This window comes from Thrips palmi, unplaced genomic scaffold, assembly GCF_012932325.1.
Source record: "Thrips palmi isolate BJ-2018 unplaced genomic scaffold, TpBJ-2018v1 HiC_scaffold_5, whole genome shotgun sequence".
NCBI lineage: Eukaryota > Metazoa > Arthropoda > Insecta > Thysanoptera > Thripidae > Thrips > Thrips palmi.
Window position 1 is genome coordinate 5,254,327 of NW_023144632.1, and position 13,505 is coordinate 5,267,831.

The following is a 13,505-nucleotide window of genomic DNA, read 5'->3' on the forward strand; positions in this document are numbered from 1 at the left end:
GGTACTTTGAAAGAAGGCATTTCCAAGATCACAATGTTGAACATCATTCTCTATTTTCAAACAACGAAGCGATTACACAATATTAACTTACCGAATTGCTTAATGTATTAAATATCTTATACGGAACAGACATCCTGTTTACACTTTTTATACACTATGTTCCATTCAAAATGAGAGCAGTCTTGATTTGGAGAATATTGACACTAGATAGTCATCGTCATGAAAAGAATCATTCTTTTAATTAGCTTTTTCTTTCAGTAAAAAAGAAAATTTCAGCCACGAAGTGGTCATCATATTTAGAAGTTACAGCATGTTTCAAAACCCCGTTCTTTCCGTGAGAATGAGAATGCACTCCCGCCAAGCAATGCTCTTCGCCGACTGCAGACGGCAAACATCCATCCCTGGCCATGACTTGATGAGGGGACTGAAAGTGAAAGGGGGAGGGGTGAGCTGCAAGAAACATTAGTTGGATTCAAAGACGCGTTCGCAAAATTGAATTTTAAAAAAATACCACAGATTGTTTTTTTTCGCACTGACTGTGAGCAAGGCGCCGCCGCCCTGTCAGGATGGCCGGGCCTTGCCGCTTGCCGAAGTGGAGCTCCTCAGCTCGTCAGCACATCAGCCCGTGGAAGCGGCTGCAGACCGCCGCGCCGGCCGCCGGTCGTGGAGTCAGTGGAGTCCTACAGTACGGTACAGTAGTACCAAAGAGTACTGTAGGACTGTTGGGGCTAGTGACTGCCGGACCTGCTGCCTGACTCGCCGGAAGCGGTGTGCGGCTGTTGCTGCTGTTGTGGCGGTGGCTGGGGCTGCGGCTCCCTCGCCGTCCTGCCGTTCACCATCTTGCCGTTGGTCGCCCTGCCGGCGGGCGCGGTGCGGCCCTTGCCGCTGCCGCTGGGCAGTCCGTTGGGCGTCCGCGCCGTGGCCGCCGTGGCCGCGGCGTACGGGTCATCCTTGGGGTTGCCGTTGGACGGCTTGGCCACGCCGTTGGGCACCCTGCCGCTCGAGTAGGGGCTGTCTTTGGGGTTGGCGTTGGCCGTCCGGCCGGAGGAATGGGTGCCGGATCTGGAAGGGCCGGACTTGGGGGTGCCGTTGGAGCGGGTGGCGGCAGTGGGCCGCTGCGGGCCGGGCCCCGGCTGGCTGTCCGCGAAGGACACCGAGGACACCCTGGACGTGCCGCTGGCCGCGCTGCGGGGGGGAGGCTGTGGCTGCGCCACCGGGCCAGCCGATGACGCCGATGACGTGGTCGCCTGCTCCACGTCACCCTGGCCCTGCGGACAGAGAGAGACAGAGACAGAACAGAGTGAGCCGTGCTCCGCGAATACTCCAGCGGCTGCAGGACGGCGCGTCCGAACCAGGGCCGAACGCGGCCAACACCCACCCTCCCCGTGCGCGGCCTGGGCCGGGGCTGGGACTCCTCCTCCTCCCAGCTCTCGCCCTCGAGGTCGCCGTCCTCGGACTCGCCCTCCTCGTCGTCCTCGGCGATGACGGAGGATTGCACCCACTGGTGGATGCGGTCCTTCTTTGCACCGCGGTCCACCGTGGTCTCGATGCCGCACTCGGACAGCGTGGCCAGCAGCTTGTTCTTCTCTTCCACGGACGAGTGGAAGGAATACATGGACGGGCAGAGGCCGTCGTCCTCAACGCCCTCCTCTGTCCGAGGGAAGAAAACGACTCGTATCAGCGGACTCTGATTCATTCGTCGCTCTGTCTCTCTCGAACGCATAGAGCACATAGGGCACGAGAGACGCTCAGAAAGAGAGAGAGAGCGACGAAGTCTCCAGAGGCGGCTTGGTCGGCGGACTGGCGGACTCACCCTTCTTGTCGCCGCTGCCCTTGGCCACCCAGCGGTCGTCCAGGTACCGCTGCAGCTCGCCGAGGCTGGCCGGCCGGCGGTCGGCGCGCGGCTCCAGGAAGTTCCTGAGCATGCGCTGGGCGCGCGCCGAGATGAGCCGCCACAGCTTGGGGCGTCGCGACGCCGGCAGGAAGGGCATGGAGGCGGCGGCGCGCCAGGACACGTAGCGCGCGTACCGGGGGTCGTCCGGGGCGGCCTTCTGCCACGGCAAGCACCCCGTCAGGCACACGAACACCACCACGGCGAACTGCCACACGTCGTGGGACGTCTCGGCTCTGGAGGCAGGCAAGGCCGGGAAGGCAGAGGTGAAGGTTAGGTTCGGGCGCTTCGCTTCGATCAAGGGGCGGCTCCGAGAGTCGCCTTCATCGCTCTTTGTCTCGCATCGATACGCGACGCTCCACGAGTACGACAGAGACAGAGCGACGGAAACGGCTCTCAGTCTGCTGGCGGCCCAATGCGTGCCGCGATGCGAACTCACTTGTACGTCTGGTCGGTGTCGGTGAGCAGCACCTCGGGCGGCGAGTAGGGCAGCCACTCGTGGCGCCGCGTCACCAGTGTGCCGGCCCGCCGCGTCTCGCCGAAGTCGCACAGCTTGACGCGCGAGAAGTCGGACCGCAGCACCAGCACGTTGTCCAGCTTGACGTCGCGGTGCACCAGGTCCCGCGAGTGCAGGTGCTCCAGCGCCGAGGCGACCTACAACACGTCAGTCGTATACAAAGTGCAAAGCCTCACCTTCCCCGCCGGGGCCTCGCCCTGCCCTCGGCGTTCGCTGCATTATTGAGGGTGGCTTCGGCTTCCCATCGCCTTTGTCTCCGGGGGCTGGCCGGGCTGGCCGGGCTGCCGTCCGAGGCTGGCTTCCCTAGCGGCATTGATTAATTGATACTCGATGGCTGTATTTACGCCGCTGGCTCTCGTGCGCCGTGCCCACTAGCCCGCCCACCTCGTGAGGCGCAATATCGCTCTCAGTGGCTTTCGTTGAGTTAGGTTCTGCTCCCCCTCGGAGGGAGTGCCTCCCCTGCGGGCCGGCCAGGCCAGGGCCAGACTGACCTGCTTGGCGACGCGCTTGGAGTGCAGGTCGCCGATGCCGTTATCGGAGACGTTGGCGGTGAGGTCGCCGAGGGGCGCGTACTCCTGCGTGAACACGTAGAAGCCGGCCGTCTCGAAGGCCACGTCCTGCGTGGTGATGATGGACCGGTGCGCGCCCAGGTGCAGCGAGTAGTGGAACTCGCGGTAGAAGTCCTTGAGCGCGGTGTAGGGCTTGGGCAGGGCCTTGAGCACGGCCTCGCGGCCCGTGGCCCGGTGCTCGGCCAGCAGGATCTTGCCGAACCATCCTTCGCCGACGATCTGCAGGATGTCGAACTCCTCGGCCAGGTTCACCTGCAACACGCGGACCGCGGACGCCAGGGGATGAGGAGGTGGCCGATGAGCCAGTCTTGAGCAGTATACGCGCGCAGCTGCCTTCTCGCTCAGAGTCTCATTTTTTCCACTCTTTTAATTTGGGCAGGGGCGGGGGAGAGGGGTGTCGCCGGCGGGGTGCACGCGGCCGGCGGGTGGTCCCGGCCCGGCCGTCCCGGCGCGCGGCGGGGCGGGGAGGCGGGCGGGGAGGGGTGGGGGCAGGGGAGGGCGTCGTGTTGGCACCGCCACATGGGCCGCCGCCACACGCCGACGGCACGCCGACGTAGGCGCGATGGACGTCACCAACGCCGTGGTCGCGAACAAACGCGGTGTGGAGGGCGAGCCGTGAGCACGGCGATGCCTGCCTGCCGGCCTGCCGGCCATTGGAAAGCCCGCACGGACGCCGCGCGTCACGCGTCACCACTCATTCAAAATCCCAGGCCAGACCGCCAAACGCAGCGGGGCGGCGGCCTGCCTGCCTGCCGGCCTGCCCGTCCCTCGTTAGGCTCCAACACGAGTGGCTGGCGGCACCGCTGGCCGTGCCCATGCCGTGGCACCGACCGCCATGATGAAGACGGCGCGGCAATTTGGGGTGCCACAAGCCATCGCCGCAGAGACGGTAGCAGAGTCTCGCACCGGCCGGCTGGGTTGCAGCCGCTTGGCCGCCTTGTCCGTTATTGACCGCTCCGGACCATAAGGCTTTCTTTTTTCAAGTGGTTCGATTTACAATCGTCACCAAATCGATCGGGCGCCTCAATGTTGCACGGGGTTGACTTTGCAAGACCGCAGAGAGTCGTTTACTCCGACAAAAATGTCTGCTTCTGTAATGGCGTTCGGCTCATGCGAGACTGTGGACGCGGTTAGATTGAGACAGTGGAGGCCCATCCGCAGTGTGCGGTTCAAGTTCAAGGAGGCATGGCGCCATGTCTCGTTTCGCAGTGCAGGCGGGCATGTGTCGGGCCCGAAATGGCATACGATCATGTGTGGTCTGGCCCTTAATGGTAATGGTAATGCAGCTAGGCAGCACGCGGAGGCGAGCGCACGCGTGTCTCGCCACGGCCTACCTCACAGGCGCTCCGTCGTCCCAACTAGAGTCCCAACTTGGGCTTGAGAGGCGGGACCGCAAATGATCGCATGCCGTTTCGGGACCGGCTTTGCACAACGGGACAGACCGTCACGTGTGGTTAGGTTAGGTTAGGATAGGTTAGGTTAGGTTAGGTTAGGGTCGGGCTAGCCAAAATTTAGTGTCTCCGTACCCCACCCCCGAAATAAATGCTCTGAAGAAAATGCTCTTCACCCGAAGAAATGCTAGTAGCTAGTATTAAGAAATGCTTAATGCTTCTTGCCCTCTTTCTAGCCCGAAGAAATGCTCTTGACCTAGAGAAACGCTTTTGCCTGAAGAAATGCTCTTGGGCTGGAGAAATGCCCCTGTCCTGACTGACGAACGCACCAGGATGGGAGACGTCGGCACGCCGCCAGCCTGTCTCGGGACCTGTTCGAGCTGATCGCGCTGATCGCGCACAGCGATTCGTCGCTCTGTCTCTCTCGAACCTACACGAGTGCGATCATTTGTGGTCTAGCCTCTGAAGTCAAGTCAGTCAAGATGACCGGGGCGAGACGGCGAGACGGCGGGGCGGGACGAAAGAGCGCCTGCGAGGTAGGCCGCGGCGACACACGCGTGCGCGCGGCTCCGCGCGTTGCCTACCCGGCGGCTGACAGGCGCCCTGACTCCGGACATGGACCACGCACAGTCCGCTGTCCCACCTGCACACTCTCTCTCTCTCTCTCTCTCTCTCTCTCTCTCTCTCTCTCTCTCTCTCTCTCTCTCTCTCTCTTTTCTCCTCTCTCTCCTCTCTCTCTCTGTAGAACTCTTTGTCTACTTGCAAGGTCAAAGTATGGCCATGGAACCTCCCGCCTGGCCGCAGTGTTGCGAGTGTTTACTGCCGTTTCTTTACATACAGTGTAGCGCGCCGCACCGCTGCTAACGCACAACGCGCACAGCCGACTGATTCCGCACGGCACCGCTGTCGTCGCCCTTGTTTCTCTCTCACACTCGAGGGGCGCGAGAGAGACCGAGTGACGAAACGCTGTGCGGAATCAGTCTGATGCTGGCCGGTCGGACCGAAGCGCCGACAAGCGGAAAGGTTCTGCATTGCTCTGCGCGTTGCTCTGCGCGTTGCTCTGCGTTGCTCTGCGCTGCTCTGCGCGCTCTCTCCCCCTCCCCCTCCCCGTTCTCCGCGTGCGCCGTGCACGTTCAGGTTGTTCGTGTCGTTTTGCCCCTCACAGTTGGCCCCTCGAACAACAAAAAGGCAGCGACGCGCCGCAGGCGGACGCCATGCCACTCAGGCCAATGTCATTGCATCGCTGTCATTTTCGGAGAACGCGACGCGTCGTCCACCGAATGAGCCGAGCGTTTGGGAAAGTTGGTCGGAGCGTGCTTACCTTCTCCAACTCGAATTCACGGATACGGTGGATGCTGCCGCCGATCGCCTTTTTACCGGAACTCCCCATCTCCCGCACCTGGAAAGAGACAAAGGGAAATCAAACAGCGAACTGCGTCCAACCCACACTTGCTCTGCGTCCAGACCCCGCATGTCTAGTTGCCGCTTCGCTTCCCCCGTAGTTCCGACTCAAGTTCAAATTGTCTGGCGACTGGCTGTAAACTGTAATTGTGGTGGCTTCGTGGGGGCTCTAGTCAGGCTGCAGGGAAACCAAAACCGCCAAACAGCCTGGCATATTTCACGGGCCGCCAGCGGCGAGGCTGAGGAGACATTGTGTCTGCCAGTCGGCCAGCCAGCCGGCCAGCCAGCCGGCCAGCCAGCCGGCCAGCCAGCCGGCGGGCCGGCGCAAGCGCGGATCCAGGGGGGGGGGGCGGCAAAAGGACAATTGCCCCCCCCCCCTTGACCCCTAGATAGCCGCCTGAAAGGAAGGCAAAAAGCACTGATTTGCCCCTGTAAGTAGGCAAAAAGTGCTACTTTGCCCCCCCCCCTAGGGCCGACTCTGGATCCGCCACTGGGCCGGCGGCCAGTCGGCCAGTCAGGCAGACAGGCGGCCGGCCAGGGGAATGCCTAGTGCCGTACAGCCCGGTACAGCCCCTATCGGCCCCCTATGCCCCCTTGGCCGGCAGCCAACCACCATCGCAACGTTCGTTCTGAACGACGCGACTAGACGCGAAGTGCAGGCAAAGGCGCGGCGAGGCGCGGCACGGCGCGGCGCATGGTGTCGAGGCGGGGCTCGCCCCGAGCTGCTCCGAGAGGCACTTGTTGGCGTCGCGACTCGACTGCCTCCGCGCGGCACTGCGGCACGGCGCCCGGAGGGAGGGAGGGCTCTAATAGGTCCGCGTTGAGGGATTCCGAGGCGGGGCGGCCCGGGGAGCCTCGCACTGGCCTAGCACGCGTCAGCACGAGGTGGTGGCATTTCGAGTCTCGCGGGGCAGTGCGGGCGGGCGGACGGACGGACGGATGTAAACACGGAGCCAATTATAAGTAAACGCGCAACCGACGCGCAGTGATCGGTGTGGATCGGCGTTCAAACCGACCCTCCGTGAGTAGACCGCAAGCCACCGGGCCAGAAGGCCACCAGTGGACTTCGCGGAAGCCTTGCAATCAACAGGCATCAAAGGGGGTTCCATTCAACGGAACCGGTTCTGAGTTCTGGGCCTTTATTGGAGCAACAAGTTTCGGAGAAGCCCTCAGACCTGGTGCTCGAATTGAGGAATCAGTACCTGTCTGTATCTCTGTCTGCCTGGCCGAGGCCGGGGCATGATGACAGTAAAAGGCGCGGGCCGCGGAGCTCTATCGGAGCATCGGGGCTCAAAATCAAAACGCGCCCGGAGCCATGTCAGCCGAGGGTGAGGGTGGCCTCGACGATGGCCGCCAAAGGTGGCCCACTGTGCGCCCTGCGCCCGCCGCTTCGAGCGCCGCGGCGCCACGCGCGAACTGTTGCTGTTGTGCTCCGGCGTGGCCATTTGAAATGAGGCGCGCGGGTTGGCAGCGGTCTAGCAGTCCTGGTGACGTAAGCTGAAGCGAAAGGAGGATGGCCTCTCCTCTCCCGCACCCATGACTCCACCCATTCATTCCAACCCCTGGGACCCTGGGGGTACTGGGTACATACATGCCACAGACAGGCGCCCCGGGGTAGGGACGGTGCCGCACAAGAAAACAAACGGGAAAAGAGAGAGAGAGAGAGAGAGAGAGAGAGAGAGAGAGAGAGAGAGAGAGAGAGAGAGAGAGAGAGAGAGAGAGAGAGAGAGAGAGAGAGAGAGAGAAATGACACCATGTTGCAGTGAATGTGTGTGAATGCTCGTCAGCCGCCGAACACGATCAATACTGTTGGGACAGCCATGCGACGAACATGATTAAAGCTAACAAAAATTCATAGCATGAATCGATTTCCCCCCTTTTTTTTCGTTTACTGGCATGGCGAAAAAGAGCTAAAGGGGACGATGGCATAATGACACGGGTTGGGTTCGCAGCTTCACGCTTTCGCGCCAAGTCACACACAGCAAGAGCCCCCCCCCCCCCACACACACACACACATACACCAGCGATCACAGCGTGGCCAGGAAGATAAAAGAGAGAGACAAAAGACGCGGGAGTGGGGGAACAAAATAGACAGATCGGTGTGCTGTAGTGAAAGGACGGATGAGGAAAAGGAGCTTCTCTGTGAGCGTCCGTGAGCGTCACAGGCCTGCGTACCGCATCACCCTCGGGGGCTCCGCTGCTGCTCCACTGCTGCTCCGCTGCTGCTCCGCTGCTGCTCCACTGCTCCGGACGGGTGGCAGGTGCTGCGCTGCAGCACATCATGCTCATGAGCGAGCTTGTTGACGCACCGCTGGAAAGGGCCGCAGGCAGGCAAGGCTGGCAAGGCAGGCGCGCGCTCTCGTCCGCTTTCATCCAAGCTTTAAGTCAGGCAGATTATACGGCGGCCGCTATCGAGTCGGCCTTGGCAACCTTGCCGCGAGCTGTGCCCTGTGAGAGGGGCCCTCTGCCCGCTTACTGGTAGATCAGGGATAGGCGAGAAGGAGACCAAGAACAACGAAAGCCCTTCGGAAGCTTTGCAGGCCTCTCAAAGAACATGCCGCTTTTGGCGAGTATATGGACCTACTGGACGCTAGCGCAACCAGTGGGGATCTGCCCCGAGGGCGTGCACGTGCACGGTGTGTTACACGGGCAGCGTCTAGCGTGCACTGGAAGCACAGCGGCCATGTGGCGACGTGATGCATTTTTTTTGGCCGATCGGTCGAATCTCTGCACAACGCCCGCTCGGGACGGGACGCGCCCCTCACGGTTAGGCTAGCGTTGTCTGGCGCCAGTCTCACCTCCACTTTTACCCGTCGGGGTAAATAATCAACGCGCTGCACACCTGTCGCGTCGCCTGCCGCCTGTCCAGAGCAGTGCAGCAGCGTCAGCGCCACTGAGTGCCGAGCGGGGGCGGGGCCGGCGGCGCCTCTGTCGGTGAAACTTGCCCCAACTTGGTCAAACTTGCGGGGGTAAACATTCGCGAAAACGCATGTTAGCTGGCGAACCAACTGAGGGTCCCACTCACCGTTTCACGTGGATGGGGCGTCCGGGGAGCGCGGGGCTCTCCACTTCACGTTGAGCTACAAAAACACTCTCACACTAACTGTCTTCGTCCGCTATCACAGACGTGGAATACAAAGGGGCAGTCTTGGTGCTATCACAGGAATATGGGATTCTGCGCGATGCGCGCTGCGCGGGGCAGCCCGGCCGGCGGCGAGGCCAGCCAGGGCCACAGGACGCGGTCAGGGGTCACTCTTCATGTTGACCACGGCCGCAGGGTGGGTGCAGCGGGTGCAGCGGGTGCGGCGGGTCCGCGACGGCGAGCCCTCCCTGGTGGCCCGTGCGGCCGGTGGCCGGCGGCGGGGTGTAGCGCGGGGCGCGGCGGGGCGCCAGCCAGCTGCATGGGAGGGCGCTAGTGCCAAGCTTGGCGGCGGCTAGGCTGCGAGCACTGTCCAAGCCCTCCGCGGCGCCGGGAGCTGCACGCGGCAGCAGGGCTCAGAGTCCGGCGGAGCGTCTGCACGGGGCAGCAGGGCTTCGGGGGCTGCAGGATGCACTTGGAGGACTGCGACGCGAGCTGCACGAGTTGCACGGGGGCCGGGATCCCCAGACGCGAGGTTGGCGGCGGTGGTGCGGTGTCGACGCCGAGCCGAACCGGGACCGGGGCGTCGGGACGAGGCTGCGGCCTGCTCAGCGACTAGCCAAGCTGTAGCCGTGTCGCCCTGCCCCTGCCAGCCCCACCACGCCCCTAGCCCCCTCCGCCCCCTTCCCGGGGGCCACGCTCGCGGCGGCGCCCTGTGCCGCCCCCCTCCCTCGCGAGGCAGACGAGGACGGCATCACCACGGCGGCACCACGCGGTCCTCGGCAGCATCCCCAGCGGCTCGCCGTCAGAGCCCGCTTGCCAGGTCCTCCTCGTCCGCAGTCCGCGCGGTGGGGGCTCGGCCTGGCCCGCCTAGGCCCGCCTGGGCACAGGTACGGGCCCAGGGCCTTCGTTGCCTTAATGCCACCGCTAGCCCCGCCGGCCCCGCCTTGACGAGCAACTCATTCTCGCTCATTGGCCCCAAGGGGAGGGGGATGGGGTGAGAGGGAGGCGGGGGGTGCCTTTGACTTCCGGCCGGGCAGACGGATTGCGTCGTCTGGCACTGCCTTGACGGGTACGTTGACTGGAACACTCATTAGGCAGGCGGTCTCGGGGACGTGGCAGTGCCTTGCCCCCTGTCCCTTCCACGGACCCAGCCCTCCCAGCCCCAGCCGGGCAAATTTACAATGCCCCGGCCCGCCCCCCGCCGCCAGCCCCCTCCCTCCCCGGCCGCAGTGCCTTTGCTCTATATTTGGCTCTTCCCTCTTCCCCGGTGGTCAGGGCGCGGAGTGGAGCGGGGCGGCCGCCTATGTTCTCCTCGTCCTGGGGCTGCGCGCTGCGCGGTGAGCGGCCACAGCTCCGCTGCATTCTCTATTATTCTGCCGCCTGGGTCGGGCCGGGTCTGGGTCGGCGCGAACCGGTGACCACGAGGTGCAGAGCGGAAAAGCCAATGCCCCAGGCCAGGCCCACCCAAGGTTCTTCTTAGATTGTACTCTCATTTCCGGAGATGGCCCCCGAGGAGCAAGTGCTTTGTGGCGTTGACAGAACCAGTACTTGCAAACAAAGGCTGTTTAAAATTAAATTCCAATCCATCCTCTGAAATTCATTTATTGATGTATATATAATTTAACTACTCAACCCAGCCAGCAAGTAGGGGAGACTACAGGAAATGAAATGTTTTGTTACCGTCATAAAATCACACTGCACTCTAAATTTACTTTAGATTATTACCATATTGTTATTATTGTAAACTTATTATCACATTTTGGAGGGGTTCACTTCTTGTTGGCTTTTTCTTTCCTCTTCTTGATGTGTTTCTTGATTTTAGTTTTCCTTGCTTCAGCTTGCTTTTCTTTTGCTGCCTTTTGCCTTGCCTTGAAATATAAATTGGAAAAATAAATTACAAACATGTTTAGATATTGGTGATTCTTTTCTTTTAGAATAGTTCATTGTCCCTGCAGTTAGTACCTTTTTACTTTCTGGAGATTCATTTCTAGGCCTGGCTTCATTTTTGAATTTTGAAACTCTTTCTTCGCCTTCATTATCATCTTCATCGCTCCCAGACTCATCACTAGAACCTTCCTCACCTTCCTTGCCATTGACCAATATTGATGGTTTCTGTGCAGCACTGAGGTTGTCTGTCAAACCAACTATGGTTTTGTAGACTAAATTGTCGCCTTTACCCTCCTTAGCTTGAAGTATATCACGTTCAACATGAGCTACCTAGACAGAAAATTTATAAAACACAATTAGTTTAGGAAAGAAACACACAGCAGGTAGGGCCTTTACCAAATTTACATTGTCTTACTTCTTCAAGTCTACGAGGAATGTATACGTTCTTGAAAACTTCTTCCTTTACTTGTTCTTCTGCTGTCAACTCATCTCCTCTTTCTGCAGCCTGAGCTGAAACTCTGTCTAGATATGCCTCCATGTTTGCTTCAGTCACCGTGGGGTCAGTGATAAAATCAAATAGCTCTTTCACTAACATGGTCGCAACTCCTTGTTTCTTGAAAAAGTCTGAAACATAGTAAGATAATAAAGTTAATTCCCTTTGCCTCAAAAAGTATCAAATAATACAACTAACACTGTAGTTGCAGCAGTTCCACATACCAGTAATATTTGAGCAATCTTTTCTAAGAAAATCTGCAGCACGAGGGTGGTCATGCTCAACTGATTGGGACACATCAATGACATATACCATGCCTTCATGGTACCTGGGCAACAGAAATGTTAGAGATGCTTTAATTGTAGAATCTCATTCAGCAAATATTTAAACCAATACATGAGAGAATCAACGATGAATTTATTCTTACAGTAAATTAAATTCACTGAGATCAGCATGAACCAAGCGACACTTGTTAAACATTGTCCACATCATAACAACACAATCTCGATAAAGTTTACATGCCCTGGAGTTAGATAGTTCTGCATCCTGCAAAAACACAATGAATCTATGTTAAAATAAGTACAGACATGACATTAAAAAAATAAATAAAAAATAAATTAAAGTTAAAAATATTTAAACAATTAACAACCTTCAGTTTGGGAGCTGCCCATCCCTCATGCCCAATGAAATCCATCACCAAGACATGACCCCGAAGTAATATGGGTTCCGGTACAGGAAGATTAGCTGTATGCATTCGCACTAAGTTCCTCATCTCTTTCTCAGCCCAAGTTCTCACCATCTTACGAGGGTTGCTTCGGCAATACCCGTTGCGAAACCTGCAGCAAGTTCATCATTAGTGTGATATTGGAAATGCAACAAGCAAAGGAGGGACAAAATTTAATAGTAATACATTTTACCTAAATTCCCCACTGACATATTTATCACGATCTTTGAATACAAGAATAGATGTTTTATAAATTTTTATTGCAAGATTCTTCCCATCTTTACCAGTAGCATGGTAAACATTTGCCTCTTTTCCTGTTGATATGCACCCATTAATTTCAAGCACAATTCCACGGTTGAGTAGTTTAAATAATATCATGCGGGTTCTTGGATCCATAACTTGCTCTGCTGTAGCTCGATCTTGCTTATCTTTGGTTCTTATTCTGAAATATATAAAATACAGAATAAGTATTTAAATCTGTCCGTATTCCTAATAAAACAATGATCAAAACTGGTTTTTGTTGCTATGAGGCAAAACAACAGAAACCTACCTCCCTGCATCTGCCTTTCTAGTATTTTCGATAAGTTTGTTGGCAGCATGATTTGGAAGAGATGGGCCTTCATACTTTTCAACATTTATTTTATTCAGAAAACGTTTAAAAAGCTTTTCTTGCGGTTGGAAATCAGAAACTCGCTTTGACTGAGACTGTTGATTTAGATGAGACTGATGATTTAGGTGTGACTGCTTCACACCACTGCTGACACCATAAGCAGCTGATGGAGGGAAGAAAAGTTTACGGGATTAGTGAACCAGTGTGAGCGCCTACTATGAATACTGAAAAAGCGAATCAAACAAATAACTGAGGAAACACATAGAGAATAAATTGGCAATAGCATCAATCATACCTTGACCAGACCCCCAATCGTAAAGATCGTCATCATCATCATCATCGTCATATTCCTCTGGATCTTCAAATTCCTCTTCCTCTGAGTACAGATCAGTTTGCACCACTTCATTCGTAACAGCAGGGTTTTCAGAACTTAATCCATTAATTTGTGGTTCCACATTGCTGCTTTTAAGAGAAAGAGTCGACAGATGCTGTGCCGTCTCTTCAGTCCGAGTCTGCAGCTGCTTGTCCGCCTTTAATGACAGGATGGGAGGAGTTACCCTGGTGAATCAACAGAAACATTGCTATTAAATTTTTGAGTGTACAATATTTTGTTTACTTTGAGAAGAGAAGCATAATTCTAAAATCAGTAATTGAGGGAACGCAATTAATTTAACCTTTGAAAACACATAGGAAAGAGTCACACGACAGAAACAGTCAATGAACGGGATATCAAGAGAAGGATTGTTCTCTGACCAAACAGGATTTAACTACTTACCCTTCGTCACTTTCAGCATCGCTAAATTGGCCGTGATCCATGACGAACTGTCAAAATCCCTCAAGAACACTGTTCCGTGGGCAAACAAGGCACCACGCGGTACTTCAAATGTCGCCAAGTCGTCTGCTAGTTTACTAATTTCCGTTATCCGCACGCAAGGAGCAA

The 13,505-nt window shown here is 57.2% G+C and overlaps 2 protein-coding genes across 6 annotated transcripts; both read right to left on the reverse strand.

Annotated features, from left to right (window-relative positions):
- Positions 1 to 28: 28 nt before the first annotated feature.
- LOC117650583 (serine/threonine-protein kinase SBK1) lies at positions 29 to 9,073 on the reverse strand. 5 transcript variants are annotated; one of them, XR_004588051.1, is made up of 7 exons: positions 8,795 to 9,073; positions 5,690 to 5,767; positions 2,900 to 3,229; positions 2,331 to 2,545; positions 1,814 to 2,127; positions 538 to 1,650; positions 29 to 424 (listed from the first exon to the last, which is right to left on the reverse strand). XR_004588051.1 is itself a non-coding variant. In XM_034394113.1 (7 exons), exons 2-7 carry the CDS (start codon positions 5,756 to 5,758, stop codon positions 729 to 731), a joined length of 1,740 nt encoding a protein of 579 aa, XP_034250004.1. In that variant the 5' UTR covers positions 5,759 to 5,767; positions 8,795 to 9,071; the 3' UTR covers positions 29 to 728. The 5 variants fall into 5 exon arrangements, 2 of the variants coding, with proteins under 2 accessions (XP_034250004.1, XP_034250003.1); XR_004588049.1 differs by having other exon boundaries at positions 29 to 450; XR_004588050.1 differs by having other exon boundaries at positions 512 to 1,650.
- Positions 9,074 to 10,433: 1,360 nt separating this feature from the next.
- Positions 10,434 to 13,495, reverse strand: LOC117650349 (serine/threonine-protein kinase RIO1). Its single transcript, XM_034393715.1, has 10 exons — positions 13,341 to 13,495; positions 12,861 to 13,123; positions 12,506 to 12,728; positions 12,149 to 12,397; positions 11,881 to 12,067; positions 11,659 to 11,777; positions 11,456 to 11,559; positions 11,154 to 11,362; positions 10,814 to 11,068; positions 10,434 to 10,719 (listed from the first exon to the last, which is right to left on the reverse strand). The coding sequence occupies exons 1-10, from the start codon at positions 13,379 to 13,381 to the stop codon at positions 10,621 to 10,623; spliced, it is 1,749 nt and encodes a 582-aa protein (XP_034249606.1). The 5' UTR covers positions 13,382 to 13,495; the 3' UTR covers positions 10,434 to 10,620.
- Positions 13,496 to 13,505: the final 10 nt, after the last annotated feature.